This window comes from Lynx rufus, unplaced genomic scaffold, assembly GCF_022079265.1.
Source record: "Lynx rufus isolate CCGP_SWC_20201006 ecotype Redwood Valley unplaced genomic scaffold, mLynRuf1.p SCAF_3, whole genome shotgun sequence".
Taxonomy (NCBI): Eukaryota; Metazoa; Chordata; class Mammalia; order Carnivora; family Felidae; genus Lynx; species Lynx rufus.
In genome coordinates, this window is record NW_025814845.1 from 79,038,804 (window position 1) to 79,061,741 (window position 22,938).

General features: G+C 36.1%; 1 protein-coding gene, 1 non-coding gene and 1 pseudogene across 2 annotated transcripts in view; 2 read left to right on the plus strand and 1 right to left on the minus strand.

Annotated features, from left to right (window-relative positions):
* The window catches only part of STPG2 (sperm tail PG-rich repeat containing 2), a 640,262-nt gene extending 629,449 nt beyond the window's left edge, over positions 1-10,813 (minus strand). The window contains exons 1-2 of the mRNA XM_047091542.1: positions 10,705-10,813; positions 1,066-1,178 (exon numbers count right to left, since the gene is read on the minus strand). Of these exons, the coding sequence (XP_046947498.1) occupies positions 1,066-1,178; positions 10,705-10,813 (222 nt within the window). The remainder of the gene's footprint in view (positions 1-1,065; positions 1,179-10,704) is intronic.
* LOC124520399 (dnaJ homolog subfamily A member 1-like) lies at positions 1,831-4,060 on the plus strand (annotated as a pseudogene).
* An 8,561-nt stretch (positions 10,814-19,374) lies between the features above and the next one.
* Positions 19,375-19,479, plus strand: LOC124521421 (U6 spliceosomal RNA). Its single transcript, XR_006964516.1, has one exon. It is a non-coding gene; the product is annotated as a U6 spliceosomal RNA (small nuclear RNA).
* The last annotated feature ends 3,459 nt before the right edge of the window (positions 19,480-22,938 follow it).

Here is a 22,938-nt window from a genome sequence, read left to right on the forward strand (position 1 = left end):
GGGGTAAAATGTAATGTAAATCTATTGTTTTCTATCTGTCCAGCAGATAGAAATCTTCCCTATACTTTGTGGTTTTAAAGGAGGTTCCAAACACAGGATCCTCTATCCCAGGAACCATTGGACCAATCAGGTTCTCCCTACTGGGAATTTTAACACTGAGTGGAGTCACACATAAAAAACAGACGGAGTTCTAGAATTAAGTTATCTAATAGCAGTTCCCTATTGCAGTTCTTATTTCTGACATACCTGGAATCGTCTTAGTCCTGTCCTTCCTTCAGACCTCACTGTTCAATTCATCCTTCAGGTCCACAAGCCACCCAAATACTCTTCCTATAAATATTATTGTAAATCCAGTATCTGTCTTAGAAATCTATTTTATTGCTTCCAACAAAAAAATCCTGATAGAATAGTTGCTATTATTAATTTAGGAAGTCTAATTCAACAATTAAGGCATCAATGACTGCACCTGGGCCTTCAACAGAGGAGATAAAGATCTGCTGGGCTCAACTAGGAGTCATTATATATGAACACAAAATGTATGTGAAAAGGGTAAAAGATGATATTCATGATTATGAAGATATTGGAGTTACATCCATGGCTTCTGAACATGAATGGGTCATCAAAAATATTCTGGTCATAGACTCTTGAGACTGTATAGGTGCAAGATGAGACAATGGCAATACTATAGCTTAAGAGTATGACACAAAAACTAATTCTTTCACTCTACTGCCACCCTCCTTCTACAGATCTTGATCATTTACACAACTTTCACATAACATAATTCATTCAATAGTCTTATTCTCCCATTGAAGAGTCTCAAGAACCATGAAGCATGTAACAATGTTTTATGTCTTATAGAATATATAGAATAATGGAGAACACCCAACCAGGCAATCAATATTAAACACATTTATTTTCTCTTATTCTAATAACAAAATATAGATTAAAAGGAGAAAGAAGATGATATGAAGGAAAAATAAAATATGATAAATGACATATTAGTCTATTAGAGGAAGAAAGTATGATTCTTATTAACTCAGACAATTATAACTATTACAAATTTACCTGTGCTTCTGAAACATTATAGTGTCCTGGACCTGGAACAGCTTTCTCAGTGTTAGAAGCAATAGTAAAAGTACTGTCTCTGGCAGCCAAAGAAAGGAATGGTGCATAGCCACCTATAAAAGTAAAATCATATCACTGGCAGATAAGATAGGGTCCCAGTGACTTCACAGAAAAAGCATCCAAAATATATAAAATCATTTAGTAACTTCAGTTGTTGAGACTACATTTTCAGAACCAATGGGTGCCCTCAGAAGTTGTTGCATTTTTTAAAAAATCTGGTGTAACAGCAGAATGTTTATTAATATATATTAAATAAAAGAACCTACAGAACTGGAATTCCTAAACAACAGAAAAAAATACCTAAAGAAATAAAAAACAAAAGTCCTTTTTCTTTTAGGTACATCTGGTTGAGATGAAAATGTCAGTTATGCTTAGCTAATAAAATGTTTTTATCCACAGAAGACCAGTGTTTCATATTCTGGAATAGCACCTACTATTTGTAGAAAATAGCACATATAAAGTTGCAGAGACAGCTTAGATCGAAATAATTTAAAGTGAGTTTACAGCAAGTAATTAATAATGTCTCTTTACTTTGGTACATAGTTGGTACTTGGTAAATATTTCTTGATTACCTGACCCCAAATAAAGATTTACAAATCTAAGATACAAATTTCATTGGAACAAGTAATCATAAAATTAGACAAACTTAATAAATTTAGTAGACACACGTAGTCTGCTGAAAGATTTATAAAAAAATTTTAAGAAATGGAAAATGAGTATAGTGTAAGCAACACACATTAAAGAAGTGATGGAAGAGAATAGAGCAACTATCTTCAACAAGTTATAAAAGAATGAAAGTGAGGCCTCATATTTGTGTGAATCTTAAACACTAAAGGAAGATGTACAATACTGTGAGAATACATGGTATTAATTAGTGTAGTTTAAAATCTTGTTAATCTTGATTAAGGAAAAATATTTTTAAAACAAGAAATAATGTGTTTATTTTACAGCCCACATTTATTAAAATGCAACTGAAATCAAGAATTATTTGTTATATCACTAAAGAAAAGCAGCAAACCATGAGAGAGAACAAGATACAAATTTCCTTCAAAATACACACATACGCACACACAAACCAAGCCACAGATTATAAAAACATGAACAGTGCACACACCAGAAAATTTCTCCCAAAAGGCAGAAAAGCAAGTCCCATAAACAGGAGGAAAATCACTGAAAAGAAACAGATCTATCCGTGAGAAGATGGGATTAACACACAAGAACATTAAAGTATCTGTTATAAATATTCTTCATATGTTCAACAAAGTAGAAGAAAGATGAACATGATGAAGAGAGAAGATACAACAAGACTCAAATCAAACTTCTGAAATGAAAAGTACATTCATAGGATTAACAACAAATTTTCTTCTCAACATTTCTTCTCAATTCTTAATCTCTTTAAAAATAAAAAATTTAATGTTTTATTTTATTTTTGGAGAGAGAACGTGAGCAGAGGAGGGGCAGAGAGAAAGGCAGACACAGAATACCAGCTGTCAGCACAGACCCCGATGGGGGGACTCAAACCCAAGAATGTGAGATCATGACCTAAGCCAAAGTCAGATGCTCAACCCATCGAGCCACCAAGGTGCCCCTAAAAATAACCATTTAAAGCAAAAATAATTTGGAACTTTCCAGAACGCTCACTGAAAAGCGGAGAAGCGGCGGCTGCCCAGCTGCGCCCAGCAACACATTCCTTCCCGCTCCCCCACACGAGCCTCGGCCCCCTCACCGGATGTAGAAAAAGGTAAAAGAAACTACTTACTATGATGTTTTGGGGGTCAAACTCAATGCCACCCAGGAAGAATCAAAAAAGGCTTACAGGAAATTGGCTTTGAAGTACAACCCTGACAAGAAGTCAAATGAAAGAGAGAAGTTTAAACAGATTTCTCAAGCTTATGAAGTGCGCTCTGATGTGAAGAGAAGGGAATTATATGACAAAGAAGGAGAACAGGCAACTAAAGAAGGTGGAGCAGGTGGTGGTTTTGGCTCCCCCACGGACATCTTTGATATGTTTTTTGGAGGAGGAGGAAGGATGCAGAGAGAAAGGAGAGGTAAAAATGTTGTGCATCAGCTCTCTTATGTAACCTTAGAAGATTTATATAATGGTGCAACAAGAAAACTAGCTCTGCAAAAGAATGTGATTTGCAATAAATGTGAAAGCCAAGGTGGTAAGAAAGGAGCGGTAGAATGTTGTCCCAATTGCCCGGGTACTGGAATGCAAATAAGAATTCATCAGATAGGACCTGGAATGGTTCAACAAATTCAGTCTGTGTGCATGGAGTGCCAGGGCCATGGGGAACGGATCAGTCCTAATGACAGATGTAAAAGCTGCAATGGAAGGAAGATAGTTTGACAAAAGAAGATTCTAGAAGTTCATATTGACAAAGGCATGAAAGATGGCCAGAAGATAACATTCCATGATGAAGGAGACCAAGAACCTGGACTGGAACCAGGAGATATTACCATTGTTTTAGATCAGAAGGACCATGCTGTTTTTACTAGGCGAGGAGAGGATCTTTTCATGTGTATGCACATACAGCTGGTTGAAGCACTGTGCGGCTTTCAAAAGCCAATATCTACACTTGACAACAGAACCATTGTCATTACCTCTCATCCAGGTCAGATTGTCAAGCATGGAGATATCAAGTGTGTGCTGAATGAAGGCATGCCAATTTATCATAGACCATATGAAAAGGGTTGCTTAATCATCAAATTTAAGGTAAACTTTCCTGAGAATGGCTTTCTCTCTCCTGATAAACTCTCTTTGATGGAAAAACTCCTACCTGAGAAGAAGGAAGTAGAAGAGACTGATGAAATGGACCAGGTAGAACTGGTGGACTTTGATCCAAACCAGGAAAGATGGTGCCATTACAATGGAGAAACATATGAGGATGATGAACATCACCCTAGGGGAGCTGTTCAGTGTCAGACCTCTTAATGGGGCCAGTGAATAACACTGCTGGCATTTTATATGCAGTAGTGAACGAGTGAAGGACTATACAGCTTTGGATCTGGTAGGAAGATAGCGGCTGATAACCACTGATTTCGGTGTGGGCCTTAGATGTTTCAAAAAATCTGTTTTAGCCGTTTATTTTTCTCTCCAGTTTTACTTTAGGATATTATCAGTGTACTTTTTTTTTCTTATTCATGCCTATTTTAAAATTACATAGGCATTGGTTATTGGTATCAGGAGATAGGATTAGAACATGGGCTTTTGATGGGTGGAGTCAGATTTTTTGAATCGAAGATACTGGCATTCTTTTGAAAGTGTCATTACTATGTTCTTCACTCATTCTATTAATTTCTACCGTGTTTGGGACGCAGCTTTTCATTTTTCCATTCAGTGACAGTTGGAAGTGTCTTCCGGGATCCTTGCTATTGTTTTTGTTTTAATATTCAACTATAGTAGTGTTTTAAACGTTAAATGAAGAATAAAAAATATAAAAGCTCTGAAAAAAATTTAAAAATAAACAAAGCAAAAATAATTTAAGTTACTGTGACATAGCATATATATAGAAGTAAAATATATGGCCATAATGGCACAAAAGATGAGATGGGAGAAATGGAAGCACACTGTTGTAAGATTCATATACTATATGTGAAGTGGTACATTATTATTTGAAGGTAGACTGTGATAGGTTAGAGATATATATTTAAACCTCAGAGCAACCGCCACAAAATAAAGAAGTGTAGCTAGTAGGGGCACCTGGGTGACTCAGTCGGTTAAGTATCCGACTTTGGCTTAGGTCATAATCTCAGTTTCATGGGTTCGAGCCCCGTGTCAGGCTCTGTGCTGACACCTCAATGCCTGGAGCCTGCTTTGGATTCTGTGTCTCCCTCTCTTTCTGCCCCTCCTCTGCTTGTGCTCGCTCTCTCTCTCTCTCTCTCTCTCTCAAAAATAAATGTTTAAAAAGAAGAAGAAGAAGTGTAGCTAGTAAAGCAATAGTGGAGATAAAAACAAAATTATTTTTAAAAAAATAAACTCATTCAACAAAGGTAGGGAAAAAAGAAAAGAGAAACAAAGAGCAGATGAGATAAATAGAAAACAAATACCAAGAGAATAAATATAAACACAACAATGTTGACAATTAAATAGAAAAGTTCTAAACACCCCAATTTAAAAGGCAGAGATTGCCACCTGGATAAAAAAGCAAGACCTAACTCCATGCTGTCTACAGAAAACCCTCATAAAACATAAAGACATAAAGAAGTCATAAAACATAAAACATAAAAACATAAAGAAGTTAAAAATAAAATGGAAAATATATACCATGCATCCATGAATCAAAGGAAGCTGGAGGGACTATATTAACATCAGACAGAGCAGATTTTAGAACAAGGAAAACTACAGAGAGACGCTGCTTTTCTGACAAAGGGGTCATTTCATCAACAGGATTTAATAATCTTTAAGAAACGCAAGGAAGTGATTGCCATAAAAATCAGAATAGTGCTTACCTGTAGGGGAGAGGAAAAGAGATATAATTGAAAGGGAAGTTTGGCAATGTTATATCTCTTGAGTATTCACTTTTTGTGCCATACTTTTTATGCAATTTTCAGCATAAGTATTTAATCTCACAAGTTTGTTTTTTTTTATTTAGCTCCATGCAAACATGAGGTAATGTGAGATAGGTATGAAAACAAAAGCTAAGTTCAGACTAGTTCTGAGGCAGCTGTCCTAACACCATGGCAGAGATTCTAACTGAATCTACCTAAACAAGTGTGAAATTAATTGCAAAATATTGAAATTCATATAAAAATGGGAAAAAACACACAATAGCCCCACATATTGAAGAAAGCCAGTACTCATAAAATCTTCATGGAAGTTTTCCAAAATTAATTATATAGAATCTTTAATCATTAGGCTAAAAGTTTGTATGAAATATTGAGCTCAAGTAAAACCACAAGAAAATTAAAATGTTTATACTAATTAGCTCCATGAAAGAAAGGACTTTTCTGTTTTATTCATAACTATATACCTAATGTTTACATATACCTAATGTTTAACGTTTACAAGACATAGGACTTTTAGTGCTAAAACCAGAACATTCCCATATAAATCAGGATGGTTGGTCTCCCTATCATAGCACCCTGCATATTAATAAATAAATATAGAATTCAATAGGTGATATTCTAAACTACACCATTACTCATTCATTGAACAGTGAACACTTTATTGTGTGCAGGGAGAGGCAGTGAGGGTACAATAACAAATAAATTAAATCCCTGGCCTCAAGAAGTAGGAAAGCCAGACAAATAAATAATTACACTACAAAGAGTGTTGCCAATAATTAAGATATAAAAATATAGGAGAAGATTCTGGGGAATTAGGGCTGATGGAGTGTGAGACAACAGGTTTGATTTGTGACATGGATATATTGGCATATGAAGTGCCAATTATGAATAATAAATCAAACTGTCAGGTACAAAGAAGAAATTAGGAATATAGAAGAAGGAAAGATTTGAGAAGAAAGAAATAAGTTCAGTTTGGGAAATACAGAGTTTGAGGCACCAACAACAGAATATAAATCAAACTGGCATGAAGCAATAAAAGTCAGTACGTTCTGAGAAATAAGGTGGGCAGCATGTGATTAAAGGACAAATTCTATAGCCACAGCTACAGCCACAAAACCAAAAGGTCATTCTTCACACAAAAGCAGTAACTCCTGACTCGATTTCAGCTCAGGTCATGATCCCAGGGTCGTGGGATCAAGCCCAGCTTTGGGCTCCATGCTGAGCATGCAGCCTGCTTAAAATTCTGTCTCTCTCTCTCTCTCTCTCTCTCCCTCCCTCCATCCCTCTATCCCTCTCCTTATGCTCTCTCTCTCTCTCAAATAATAAATAAATGAATAAATAAATAAGCAAGCAAGCAATAACTGGATCTTTGAAACATACTCATCTTCAGGAACATCAACATATCCAGTAAACGTATACCTATTGTTTATTTAAACTTAAATACAGATTGCATTTCCTGAGGTGGTCTCCCTAAATTCTGATTGGCTAATAACTCATTATTGGTGGCATAAGCACATAGTTATAAGTACAAAACCATAAACAGCTCATGCTTCTGTGGCAGGTAAAGCTAACCACTCCTCCATCAAAGAAGAAATCTGGGAGCCAGTGTTACCCAGCTTAGATAACTGATATAGAACCAATATAGATAATTAATACACAGCTAATGTACGGTGCCCTTATTATATAAATCAGGTTCAAAAAGCAGTTAAATCCTCCTTAACACAATAATGCCAGGAGCAGTCACATTACTAAAAGAACTATGTTTTTATCATATTTTACTAGGGTGGTTGTCTCTGAGGAAAATTTGCTTTGATGAGACAAAATATGCTTCCTACTTAGAGAAATGAGAGAAAATCAGGAATAGCTCTCACTAATCTGAAATTGGAATATCCATTATCTCTCCTATTCATGAAATCAGAGCAGCTTAGTCCTGTCCATTTTAGGCTGTAAAGCCTGGGTTGAAAGAGTCTTTCTGATTCAATGGCCAAAAGCTGGGGCAATGAAGTTTGCAGATTGGGGTGAAAAGAATTTCCTGAGGAAAACATGAAGATAATATACAAGAGCATTGACCAAGCAGGCTATGGTAAGAGGAAGGGTTAAAAAGAAAGAAAGGTTAGGAATAAAGAGCATTTGCATCTTTTGAATATCTAAGACTCGAAGATCCTCTGCTCTTCTATGATTCAAGGTAACAAGTTATATAAAGTCCCAACATCTAATCTTCCTACATAATATTCTATAAAATCTACATGACCCTTAATTGAAATAACTGTGTATATTTCTGCATAGTCCAGTGCATTATCCCAGAGAGGTAAGGCAGAATAAACCTTGAAAAGGGGTAATAGCTCCTTTTTTTTTACATTTATTTATTTATTTTAAGGGGGGGAGGGAGAGGGAGAGGGACAGGGGGAGGGAGGGAGGGAGGGAGGGAGGGAGAGAGAGAGAGAGAGAGAGAGAGAGAGAGAGAGAGAGAGAGAGAGAATCCCAAACAGGCTCCACGCTGTCAGTGCAGAGACCAACCCAGGGCTCACTCCCATCTGTGAGATCATGACCTGAGCCAAAATCAAGAGTCAGATGCTTAACCAACTGAGCCACCCAGATGCCCCTATAATAGCTACTTTGAAATTATCCAGTACAGAAATGATATCTGTACCTTCTACTGATTATCAGCATGTGGTCACTGAGTATTGCTAAAACAGGGCTCAATAGGATGCAGCTGCTCAGAGTTGCCAAGCATAGAATTTCTTAGTTCATTTTACAAGTCAGAAAGGCACAATTCCACAAAACAGTAAAGGAAGACCCTTGTTGCAACACCGCACTTACTGCTAAGCAGAGTTCACACAAGTCATGTAATGAGTTTTTAACTCTATGTGTAGTTCATTAGACCTTTTTTCTAACTTTATGCCAAGAATTATTGTTTATTTTTTTAATTAAGCCTTTATATGTTATGCTATTGAGCTAAAAACTGAGAGGTACCAGTAAAGATCATGGTTATTGCCCCCCAAGAAGCTCACATTTTAGTGTGGCAGCCACATAAGTTAACAGATAATTAAGATACAGTATCAAAGTGCTATGAAGGAGACATTAAGGAGTCAAAGAATGACCTGAGAAATCGTAATCAGAGAACAATTTCATTTCACCTGAGTCTGAAAGAAAAAGCAGGACTCAGTCAAATGAAAAAGGAAGAAACAGCATAGTGGGCAAAGGTATCAGCAGCTGCAAAAGCATGCAGGTGAGTAAGCATGAATTTAAGGAAATGCAAAGTTGGAACTGCTGATATGTATACAGGTCAAGTGTTGGGTGTGGGTGCCTGGAGAGATAATGTGGGAGGCCAGGTCAGAGATGAGACCATGAAGAATCTTATGCACTACGTTAAGTACATCAGATTTTAACCTTAGTGTTAAAAGAACTTTTTTTTTTTTTATCAAATAACATAACTATATCTTAGAAAGATCATTTTAGCCATAAGAGAAAAGTTGGAGACTGAAATAAAGCAAAAAACAGCAATATTTTATTGGTTTAATTCAAAATAGAAATAATGAGGCCTGAACAAAGTCAAGGGCAGTCAAATGAAGAAAGGAGACTAACTTGAGAGACAATAAGAAGATAGAATCAATAGACCTCAATAAGCAATGGGTATGATCAGTCAGAGAAGAAGTCTAGAATAATTTCAAAGTTTAAAGTTTATGACTGATTGACAGGTAATTTTTCAAAGAAGCTAGTAACGACGGGGAAAATGATGAACTCAGATATGTGGAGCTTCAGATGTCACAGACCACCCATATAAAGATGTCCAAAACATTAATAGCAGTAAGAAAGCCCTAAGATCAGAAGAACATTCATCTTAGAGATATAAATCACCTATATCTCTAAAGACTTTCTTCTGGAAGTCTTCAGAATCAGAATATGGATAGTTCAAGCTATGGATCTGAATGAGAAAGTATACATGAGGAAAGCAACCAGCAAAGGATGGAAAATACACCATATAAACATTTAAAAGCATTGAGAAAAATAAAAACCTTTAAAGAGGGCAATGAAGGATTGGTTGTCAAGGTGGGGGGGGGGGGGGAATGATTCCCTGATTCAGTGTGTAACAAATGTTTATTAGGTCCTAACCATGAATCAGGCACTGTTTAAAGACAGTGTCAAAATAAGGACTAAAAAGCATCACAGGTATAAGTGTTTTGGGTGGTGGTTGGTAGCTAATATATTGCTAGGGAGTTAATGTTTAGAACAACTCCACTGTATTAAATACAGACATAGGCGCCAAAAAGACTGATACAATATCAGATGCTGAAAAGTAGTAAAATTCAAAATTAAAGCAAGGACAAATGAGAAACCTGCACTCCACCCAAAGAAACCTAAATCAACCTAATATCCTAATCTGATCGGTCATATAGAGCAATGGATTCGTTTAAAAATATATAGTGCAACAACAGAGAAAATGCAGATTAACAAGGGAAAAACTACAGCTTGAATGGTAGTAAACTCCACAAAATCATCAGATTAGAAAAAAGCAGAAAGCAAATTAGAAATATTTGTTATGGGGGTCCTGGCTGGCTCAGTTGGAAGAGCATGCAACTCTTGATCTCAGGGTCCTTAGTTCCAGCCCCACGATGGGTGTAAAGGTGACTTTAAATCATATTGCTAAATAGAAATATAAAAGTTAAATCTTACTAAATAAAGTATCTCTGGTTAATGGTAGCAAATGTGTGTCAGGCAGACAGGATTACAAGGAAAAGAAACAGTAGGCAGTAAGAAACACAGAATTTAGAGACTCACATAGTCATCAAGAGTCAGGAAATCAAAATCCCAGATCTAACGTGTACAATTTAAAGTTTGATGGAGACAACCATTGTACCATCTTATGTCCTAGCCATACGATTACTGACTTTGTGAAATAAATGATTTTACCAGTTACCGCCTATAAAATAAGGAGAGTATTTTCTCTGCCTAGTTCATGTTTTGTTATATTTATGAAGTGATACCATTATGTTTAACAGGCACACAGAAGCAGGGCAGGCCGAAAGTGAGGTGCCTGTCACAGAATGCTTGCCTTTCCCTACCTCTTACCTGTTGCCTGCCGCTTCAGGAAAGGTATCTGGTAGGACCCAGGACCCACATGCTCCTCAGTGCTGCCACCTTCAGACAATCTGAGCAAGCGGGGAGCCCGATCATACATAATTGCAGGAGGGAGGGGCGGGGCGGGAGGAACTGCCTCTGAAAAGGGATAAAAACAAGGCGACTAGAGAAGGTGTGCAGTAAAAGGAAGGTTACGACAGTCTGTAGAGGGAACAGAAGAGCTTGAGTAAATGGACGAGCTGCCGTAGGGAGCTATCTCCCACCTGCTCATTGGGGTCAGATTTCCCCTAGGCCAAATTCTAGCCCCGTGGAGTGCGACCAGAGATAAGCTATCCTACACAAACATCTATCAGTTCACCAGGCGAGAGGTGAAGCGCTCCGCCAAGAAAGGAGATTAAGTACGCGCCACTCGGTGTGCTTCCGGCCTTCTCTCCGCCCCGGAAGTCTTTGGGAGAGAGAGGTTGAAGCGCTCCTCCAACTCCGCGGCCGAACTCTCCAAGCATGCGTACTGAGACGCGAGCCCCTCCTCCCACAATCCTTCACGTCAGAGCTCACCGCCTACTCAGCCGGAGGGCTGGGCGAACCTTGGATCTCCTTTTGAGGCGCCAAGTGTTTCAAGTGCTGGGCTTGTCGGGAAAACTCTGGAAAACACGTTAGACTAGGTTAGAGCTCACTTGACCATGATCCCTTTCCGCTATAAACCAGTTAGGGCGTCTGGGAAAAGACTACCAAAAACTATGAAAGAAAAAACCATTCTCTCGAAGCAGAGCCTGGGTTCTGCACGCTCAGCCCCCACTCCCATTCCAAATACATTCGCACCCGCAGAGGGAAAACACCTCTGACTTTACTACACAGATAATCCAAACAATGAAGAGATACTCAGGAAGTGGTGGTGAAAAGAAACGGTTGGAACCCAGGGAGGAAACGAAAAGCTCACCAACTGAAGCAATGCAAAGTTCAGGTAACTGAAAGCTGCTTTTGTTGTCACATGCCAGGCAAGGGCAACATTGACTCCTTACTCTTAATTGTAAAGCAAAGGCTTGAGAAAACAGTCCATCCTCTCTGAACCAATGAGTCGCTTAAGCTTAGGCAGAAAGAACCCGGCTTCTGCAGATGTCTTAAGAAATCTATGTCAGAATCCACCTTATAAGGTGTCTCAGGCTGGGTTTGGGGGGTTTTTGGTTTGTTTTTTGCTCTTTGTTTTTCGTTTTTCCCAGCAAGAATCCTTTCCAGATTCTAATCACCCTTAAAGGCTGAAATAAGTCCTGCTTTGACTACACCTTGCCCCCAAATGAGACACAGAACTTTAATTTGTACCTACTACAAATTTTTACAGTATTTAGATTCTGTAGAGCACGATCTGATGTTCAATTCAGTGGGTCATTTAGTATGACAGTTGTTCCAGAAAGATCAGAATGCTCTCCATAAAAGGATAGATGCTTCCCAAGGATGTATCTGTAATACCTCTTTTTTTTTTTCCTACTCAGCTAGCTGAATAATTATTTACTTAAAAAAAAAAACACATACTGGCATGTACTATAGGTTCAGTACTCTGCTGGACTCTGGGGATACAAAGATACAGGAAAGTTCAGCCTCTGGGATTCTGTATGGAATGGAGTAGGGATGTGTATTAGCCATAATATGAGGTGATGAGATGTATAAAATCAGAAAAAGAAAATATTGCAGGTCTTTGGAAACCACCTCTCTCTACTAAGAAGCTAGATACTGATCAGTGATCCTTTCTCACTGACTTCATTTTTCTCCTTGCATGCTTACAGACCCCCTCATAGTTTTTTAAAAGTTATTTAAACCTTATTTTCCCAAAGTTCCCCAGATACCCACTGAGATCTAGAATACACTTACTATTAGATTTTATGACACAGTATGAAGAAAAAAGTCACAGAGGTAAAAAGAGAAAAACCTATATGCTTTGGAGGATAATCCAGTAGTGCTTTTACATTAGCCTTCTATTGGTGGACATTCCTTAAGGACATCATTTTCCCTGGACCCAAACAAGAATATAAACCCAGAAAGCAAATTCAATTTTTTTTCAACGTTTATTTATTTTTGGGACAGAGAGAGACAGAGCATGAACGGGGGAGGGGCAGAGAGAGAGGGAGACACAGAATCGGAAACAGGCTCCAGGCTCCGAGCCATCAGCCCAGAGCCTGACGCGGGGCTCGAACTCACAGACCGCGAGATCGTGACCTGGCTGAAGTCGGACGCTTAACCGACTGCGCCACCCAGGCGCCCCTTAAACTACTTCTTAGACTACTTCTCTTTGTGCTCCCACATCCAAACAAGTGCCAGTTGTATTGTTTTCATCTCTGTGATTTTTCTGAAATCCACCCCTCACTGAATTCTCACTGTTATTTTGTTGATAGGCTCTCTTACTTATATGTTGTATTCTAACATTTCAACTGGAATCCTTTTCTAATTTCTCTGTTGCAATTGATCCCACACATATAGATTAATCTTCCTAAGTACAATTTTGAGAATGTCACTCTCATGCTCAAAACTCTCCTATTGCTATGACGTAAGCTTGGCATTGGGTGTTTCAGACAAGCCAGTCTACTTTCAATTTCTCTATCTTCCAGTATCCCCCATTCATACAAGTTACATATTCAACAAACCTTGCCCTTTTCATCTCTGTGCTTCTATTCAGGACTTTATCCCTGCCTGGAAATGCCCTTCCTTCATTTCTTACTATGAATGGTAAACTCTAGAGAACATCACTTTTTAATTACAACATTTAGATAGCACATTTTTTCTTTTTTTTTTTTAATTTATACCCAAGTTAGTTAACATATACTATAATAATAATTTCAGGAATAGAATTTAGTGATTCATCACTTACATATAACACCCAGTGCTCATCCCAACTTCTGTCCTCCTTAATGCCCCTCACCCTTTAGCCCTTCCACCTACCCAGCAACCCTCAGTTTGTTCTCTGTATTTAAGGGTTTCTTATGGTTTGTCTCCCTCTCTGTTTTTATATGATTTTTCCCTTGCCTTATGTTCATCTGTTTTGTATTTTAAATTCCACATATGAGTGAAATAATATGATTTGTCCTTCTCTGACTTACTTTGTTTAGCATAATACATTGTAGTTCCATCCACATTGTTGCAAATGGCAATATTTTATTCTTTTTGATTGCCGAGTAATATTTCATTGTATGTGTGTATACATATACATATACATATACATATACATATGTATATATATACCACTTCTTCTTTATCCATTCATCAGTTGATGGACATTTGGGCTCTTTCCATACTTTGGCTTTTGTCAATAGCGCTGCTATAAACATTGGGGTGCATGTGCTCCTTCGAATCAGCGCTCCTGTATCCTTTAGATAAATACCTAGTAGTGTAATTGCTGGTTCATAGGTAATTCTATTTTTAATTTTTTTTTTAATTTATATCCAAATTAGCATATAGTACAACAGTGATTTCAGGAGCAGATTCCTTAGTGCCCCTTACCCATTTAGCCCACCCCCTTCCCACAACCCCTCCAGTAACCCTCAGTTTGTTCTCCATATTTATGAGTCTCTTATGTTTTTGTCCCCTCCCTGTTTTTATATTATTTTTGCTTCCTTTCGCTTATGTTCATCTGTTCTGTGTCTTAAAGTCCTCATATGAGTGAAGTCATATGATATTTGTCTTTCTCTGACTAAGTTCACTTAACATAATACCCTCCAGTTCCATCCACGTAGTTGCAAATGGCAAGATTTCATTCTTTTTGATTGCTGAGTAATACTCCATTGTCTGTATATACCACATCTTCTTTATCCATTAATCCATCGATGGAAATTTGGGCTCTTTCCATACTTTGGCTATTGTCTATAGCACCGCTATAAACATTGTGGTGCATGTGTCCCTTCGAAACAGCACACCTGTATCCCTTGGATAAATACCTAGTAATGCAATTGCTGGGTTGTAGGGTAGTTCTATTTTTAGTTTTTTGAGGAACCTCCACACTGTTTTCCAGAGTGGCTGCACCAGCTTGCATTCCCATATTTTTAATTTTTTGAAGACCCTCCATACTGTTTTCTAGAGTGGCTGCACCAGTTTGCATTCCCACAAGCAGTGCGAAAGAGATCCTCTTTCTCCTCATCCTCGCCAACATCTGTTGTTGCCTGAGTTGTTAATGTTAACCATTCTGACAGGTGTGAGGTGGTATCTCATTGTGGGTTTGATTTGTGTTTCCCTGATGATGAGTGATGTTGAGCAGTTTTTCATGTGTCTGTTAGCCATCTGGATGTCTTCTTTGGAAAAGTGTCTATTCATGTCTTTTGCCCATTTCTTCACTGGATTATTTGCTTTTTGGGTGTTGAGTTTGATAAGATCTTTATAGATTCTAGATACTAACCCTTTATCAGATATGTCATTTGCAAATATCTTCTCCCATTCCATAAGTTGTCTTTTAGTTTTGCTGATAGTTTCCTTCACTGTGCAGAAGCTTTTTATCTTAATGAGGTACCAATAGTTCATTTTTGCTTTTGTTTCCCTTCCCTCTGGAGACATGTCAAGTAAGAAGTTGCTGTGGCCCAGGTCAAAGAGGTCGTTACCTGTTTTCTCCTCTAGGATTTTGACGGCTTCCTGTCTTACGTTTAGGCCTTTCATCCATTTTGAGTTTATTTTTGTATATGGTATAAGAAAGTGGTCCAGGTTCATTCTTCTGCATGTTGCTGTTCAGTTTTCCCAACACCATTTGCTGAAGAGACTGTCTTTATTCCACTGGATATTCTTTCCTGCTTTGTCAAAGATTAGTTGGCCATATGTTTGTAGGTCCATTTCTGGGTTCTCTGTTCTGTTCCACTGATCTATGTGTCTCTTTTGTGCCAGTACCTTAATGTCTTGATGATTACAGCTTTGTAATACACCTTGAAGTACGGAATTGTGACACTTCCAGCTTTGGTTTTCTTTCTCAAGATTGCTTTGGCTATTCGGGGTCATTTCTGGTTCCATACAAATTTTAGGATTGTTTGTTCTAGCTCTGTGAAGAATGCTTGTGTTATTTTGATAGGGATTGCAGTGAATATGTAGATTGCTTTGGGTAGTATTGACATTTTAACAATATTTGTTCTTCCAATCAATGAGCATGGAATGTTTTTCTGGTTCTTTGTGGCTTCTTCAATTTCTTTCACAAGCTTTCTATAGTTTTCAGTATATCGATATTTCACCTCTTTGTTTAGTTTTATTCCTAGTTATTCTGTGGTTATTGGTGCAATTGTAAATGGAATTGAAATCTGAATTTTTTTCTCATGCTTCATATTGGTATATAGAAATGCAGCCACTTTCTGTACATTGATTTTATATCCTGCGACTTTGCTGAATTCATGTCTCAGTTCTAAAAGTTTTTTGGTGGAGTCTTTTGGGTTTTCTATATGGAATATCATGTCGTCTGCGAAGAGTGAAAGTTTGACTTCCTCCTTGCTGATTTGGATGCCTTTTATTTCTCTGTGTTGTCTGAATGCTGGGGCTAGGACTTCCAACACTATGTTGAATAGCAATGGTGAAAATGGACATTCCTATTGTGTTCCTGACCTTAGGGGGAAAGCTCTCAGGTTTTCCCCATTGAGGATGATATTAGCAGTTGGTCTTTCATATATGATCTTTATGATCTTGAGGTATGATCCTTCTATCCCTACTTTCTTGAGGGTTTTTATCCAGAAAGGATGTTGTATTTTGTCAAATACTTATTGTGATGTATCCCATTGATTGATATGCAGATATTGGACCAGCCCTGCATCCCAGGAATAAATCCCACTTGATCATGGTGAATAATTCTTTTAATGTATTGTTAGATCCAGTTTGCTAGTATCTTGTCGAGAATTTGCATCCATCTCTATCAGGGAAATTGGTCTATTGTTCTCTTAATTTTTATTGGGGTCTTTGTCTGGTTTTGTAATTAAGGTAAATGCTGGCCTCATAGAATGGGTTTGGAGGTTTTACTTCCATTTCTATCTTTTGGAACAGCTTCCAAAAAATAGGTCTCAACTCTTCTTTAAATATTTGGTAGAATTCTCCCTGGAAAGCCATCGGCCCTGGACTCTTGTTTGTCAAGATTTTTGATTACTAATTCTGTTTCTGTACTGGTTATGGGTGTGTTCAAATTTTCTACTTCTTCCTGTTTCAGTTTTGGTAGTCTATATATTTCTAGGAATTTGTCCATTTCTTCCAGATTGCCCAATTTGTTGGCATATAATTGCTCATAACATTCTCTTATTATTGTTTGTTTTTCTGCAGTGTTGGTTGTGATATCTCCTCTTTCATTAGTGATTTTATTTATTTGGGTCCTTTCCTTTTTCTTTTTGATCATACTGGCTGGGTAGATCAAATTTTGTTAATTCTTTCAAAGGGCCAGCTCTTGGTTTCATTGATCTGTTCTACTGTTTGTTTGTTTTTTTTGGGGGGGGTTGTTTTTTGTTTTTTGTTTTTTTAATTTCAATAGCATTGATTTCTGCTGGTTTGGGATTTTATTTGCTGTTCTTTTTCCACCTTTTTAAGGTGTAAGGTTAAGTTGTGTATCTGAGACCTTTCCTCCTTCTTTAGGAAGGCCTGGATTGCTATATACTTCCCTCTTATGACCACGTTTGCTGCATCCCAGAGGTTTGGGGCTGTGGTGTTATCATTTTCATTGGCTGCCATGTACTTTTTAATTTCCCCTTTAACATTTTGTCTAACTCATTCATTCTTTAATAGGATGTTCTTTAGTCTCCAAGTATTCATGGTTTCTCTAAATGTTTTCTTGTGCTTATTTTGAGTTTCACAGCATTGTTGTCCGAAAATATGCACAGTATGATCTGGATCTTTTTGTACCTATTGAGGGCTGGTTTTCTTGTGATTAATTGACTTATATATTTGGGCGTTTCCACGTTGGGGGCATAAATATTTATAATTATTATATCCTTGTTGATTTTCTGCTTAGATGATCTGTACCCTTCTTCAACATCCTTTCCCTTTCTCTGTCCTCTTTCCGCAAAAACAACTCCCTACCCTCCATGGCTACATAACACATTTTAAAGAGTACATTTTTAATATTTGTTGAACGTTTTAAAAAGGATAGTAAAATATAAAATGAAACACCAGCAAAGAAATATTGCTTTGATACTAGCTTAGTATTTTAAATTTAATGAGAACCAAAATTTTTAAATGTTATGAAACAACAAAGGATTAATGGCTACTCCTTGAGAAAAAGAATGGACCATGTTTATCATAAGTATTCATCTCCTAAAAGTTTTCACAGACAACCACATTTGCTGATAGTTTCTGTTGCTTTTTAAAAAGTATTATTTGGGAGACCTGAGTGGCTCAGTAGGTTAAGCATCAGACTCTTGATTTCAGCCAGGTCACGATCATGGTTCATGAGATCAAGTCCCACGTCAGACTCTGCAGACAGTGCAGAGTTTGCTTGGGATTATTTCTCTCCCTCTCTCTCTGCTCTCCCCTGTTCTCTCTCTCTCTCTCTCTCTCAAAAATAAATAAATAAACAAATAAATAAATAAACAAACAAATATATATTTTTTTAAAGCAGGCATAAATACCAGATGAAAATGATAGCTAAGTCTCATGTAACCTAAAAAATGATAATTCCAATATTACTTAAAATATTCCATATTATAGATAAAGATAGAGCTTCTCATTTTAGTTCATGAAACCAGTATAACTTTAATATCAAAAGGTGATCAAGATTCTACCAAAAAAAGAATAATATAGGTAATCTCTATAATATATATGTAAAAATTTTAGTGAAATAATAACAAATGGGGCACCTGGGTGGATCAGTTGGTTAAGCGTCTGACTCTTGATATCAGCTCACATCATGATCTCACAGTTCATAAATTTGAGGCCAAGTCAGGCTCTGCACTTACAGTGCAAAATTATCAGCGAAATTAATATATGCTCATATCAATAGATGCAAAAAAGGCGTTTGACAAAATCAAAGGACAATTCCTAATAAAAATTCTTCATGTATTGGAAATTGAAGGATATTATTTTAATATAATAAAGAATACTTAAAAAAATTAGAAACAGAAAATATTAAATAGCAAAACACTAGAACTATTCCAATTGAAATTAAAAAACAGATGTTTCTATCAAAATCATTAATAATGAATACAATAAACAAAGTAAATAATGTATTAAATTGGAAAATATATTTTTGCCCTTGTTGTGATCAAATAACAAAATGACACAGGAAAGTGTATTAAAATTACCCTAGAATTAATAAGAGAAATAAGTAAAGTGACCGGGTTCAAGTTAAATATATAAAAACCAGTAATTTTTTAATCTATACTAATAAGTAACTAAAAAGGAAATTGTAAAAAAAATCATTTGCAATAATGAAAAAATTATATACATAGAATTATGCAATGGGAAACTCATAGAACCTAAATACAGAAGATGTAAACAATGGAAAGATACCAAAGTTAAATTGGAAGACAATATCATAAAAATATCAATTAGGCTATTGGCCTAAAAATAGACAAATAGATCAAAAGAACTAAAGAAAAATTCCAGAAATGTTTTCCAATATATGTAGCCATTTAATATAAGACAAATGTATTTTAAGTGAGAAACAAATGAACTCCTTAATAAATTCTGCTGACACAAATGACTACCCAATTTAAACGACAGTAGAATTTACCCCTATATTTCACATTTAAAAAATAGTTTCCAGTTGGAACAATATGGAGAAGATTTGAATGGCCCCTGTGCTAGGATGGCATAAAAATCCATGAAGCATTCCATATTTGGGGCCATTAAGGAGGGCACTAATTGTGATGAGCACTGGGTGTTATAGGTAAGTGACGAATCACTAAATACTACTGCTGAAACCAATACTACACTACACGCTATATGTTAACTAACTTGAATTTAAATACAATCTTAGAAGAAAAAAAATAAAAATAATTTCCAGATTTTTTAAGATGTAAATGTAAAACATGGAACATTAAAATTCATGTGTAAAAATCTAGAAAATTATATGTATGGGCAAGGGAGAGCTTAACCCCTAGAGACAAAAACTTAGAGAAAAGATAGTCCTTATATGACAATATCAAAATTTAAAAGGAAATGCCTATCAGAATGAAGTGAAATACTACTTTTTTAGTCATCATAATGACAAAGATTTAAAAGACCAATGAAACATTTTCTGGGAAGATGCAAGAAAATATAATTTCATAATGGATAAATGTGAACTATTGCTTTTTTGTAAAGCTATCTGTGAATATGCCATAGATATCCCATAAAACTTAAATACTGTATCATAAAATGATATACATACATACTTTTATCCATATATTTAAACAAACTTTGTACTGTGTAAAAAGTAAACAACAGTAAAAATGAAATACCTATTAATGAAGGGAATGACTGAATCATGTCACCATAAAATACTATGCAGACATTTTAAACATTGAATTAAAGTCATTGCAGTTAGTTGGCATGATTTCCATCAGGTATTGTTAAGAAGAACAAGATTCAGACAAATGTGAGACATCATTTTTCTAAAACCAAGAATTAACCCGCCCCCCAAAACCACTGTACATGTTAAACGTATATGTGCTTGTATATTTATGTATATGATTAAGCATGGAGTAAATATGAAAGGATGCATATTTGGATATTAATAGATTACCTAAGTTGGAGAGAAAATGTGGGCCAAGGAGGGGAAGAATAAGGAAGGAATAAATAATTATCACATTTATTCATTGTTTATAAAATAAGAGAAATGCTTCAGGATTATTTAATAAAATTTAATGTGTGAAACTTTGGCTGAAAGAGACAAAACAGGGGGTGGGGGGAACAGGCAGAATTGTGAAATGTTTATATTGTTTTAATGCCATGAATGAGGTAAAGCAAGAACGTGGTGAAAGGTAAATCAGGTCATATTTCCAGTAAAGGTTGCAACACACATGCATATACCATTTGGGCTCATTTGGGAAATATGTATCTTCCCACTTGATTCAAATGATACCTTGATGAGAAAAATCCAATGCCAAATGAGGTAAACAGTAATTGGAGGCAGAGCCATATGTGGTCTTATGAGGTCCATCATGGGGAAAGATGTGGAGAGGCAGTTGGAGAGGTTTTACCACAAAAATGTTGGGTCATGAAGGAAATTAAGTTATGTAAAACTGGGTTAAGTGAAGTTTGCATACTGAGGAGTTTCTCAGGAAGGGACAGATAACATGTTTCTATTACTAACTTTGTCCAAAATCAGTCTGCATAATAAATCACCTGCCTGAAAAGCAGTGGCAACTGCTTGCTCATTCTTCTGTTGTTACTCTGGAAATTGGGTTTGAGATCCAGACAGATGCTGCAACCTGATCCTTAGATTGCTTTCCCTGTCCTTATCATGGGTTACTCTGGGTTGGGTCCTCCTATAATGGATAGTTCCAGTTAACAATTTACTGATCATATTCTTTTAATGGTGAGAAAATAAGGCACACAAATAACAAATGCAATACTATTGTTTAAAAAAGTGTGAGTAACATGGTAAGGTATTTAACTTTTTCTTCAAGAAAGTAAAATGAAGACAAAATGAAAAGTCTTTTAAACTGTGATGTGTGCTTTTTAAAGATTAGAAATCAGTAAATTTGACACTTCTCATCATTTAAATTCAGTACATTAAAAATGGAAACTACATGGTAGTGAGGTACAAATCTCATCTGGCTCAACTTATAAATTGTTGATAAAAAATTTAAGAATATATTTACATGGAATTTTAAAAAGCCTGCTGTCTTGCATAATAGTCCCAAAGGAGCTTATTATAGTTTTAGAAGATTCTCCATTATTAGAATTCTGTTTCAGCATTGTACAGTGTTTTACTAAATATATGTATCTATATTCTTCTGTTATGTAGACCATATTAAATTGATTTGCAGTTCTCATTCATTAAGTCTTCTGACTAAAATCTCATACTCTAAAAATAATTACCTTGAATATTATCATCCTTAAAAAGGAAGGAAACCCTGTCTCATGCTTATGACATGGATGAAACTTGAGGACATTATGCTAAGTGAAATAAGACAGTCACAAAAAGACAAATACTATATGATACCACTTATATGAGGTATCTGAAGTAGTCAAATTCATAGAAACAGAAAGAAGAATGGTGGCTGCCAGGAGCTGGTAAAGGAGGAAATGGGGAGTTGTTTAATGGATACAGAGATCCATTTGGAAAGATGAAAAAGCTCTGGAGATACCTTGCACAACAACATGAATACACAATACTGAACAATAGTTCATTACTTAAACTACTTAACACTAAAAAATAGTTAAGATGGTAACTTTTATGTGTTTTTTTACCATGATTAAAAATAAAAAATAAGGTTATGATCTTAAAATACACAAGTGTTTATGAAATTTCAAATGTGTTTGATGAAATATACTTTCTTCTCATGGTTGTAATATAAAGGATTTGTTGGTAACATGTCTTTACCTGGGTGAAGGAAAATTCTACTAAAGCCCAGTAAATAAGGTAACAAGTATTTATTAATTCCTTGTTATAAACAAGATATTGAGAGGTATACAACACATTTTTGTAGATACACAGATAGATGATATAGATATAGATATAAGTATAGTAGTTGGTGCAAATCCTAAAAACGTTAATAAGTGGCAATTCAAGATACAAAAATGTCAAGAAAATAATAGAAGTCACAAGATGGTGCATGATCAGTAGTTAAGGGAAGGTTACTAGATAAAAGAAAGTTTTAGCCTAATTGAACTGGCTGAATAACTAACACAAGTGATATGCATATGTCCCACATATACAGTAGAGAGTTGAAGACATTTTTCCTAACATATTTGTGGTTAAAAGGAACTGATATTCATTATGTCACATTTTATACAACTATTTGATAAGGTATCTGAATTTATCTTTCTTTGCTTCCTCCTCTACTTTTTTGTTTTAGCATATGAAAATTAAGTCTCCAAAAGTAATCCAGTAATTCCAAACTCACACAAACCCAAACCTGGATAAATGTGACTCCAAAACTTTCTGTCAAATTAATTTCAGCTACTAGGACATTAAAATATAATCTTTCATTTTTCTGCCTTCTCTCTCACATTTCCCCCTGTTTATTCTAATATACCTCGGACACCTCTTTTCCCCTCTTAACAAAACACAAGCACACAAACCCACACACAACTCTGCTTACCCCAGTTCTTGGGATAGAGCCTGAGGTGGCAACATAATCAGATAGGAAA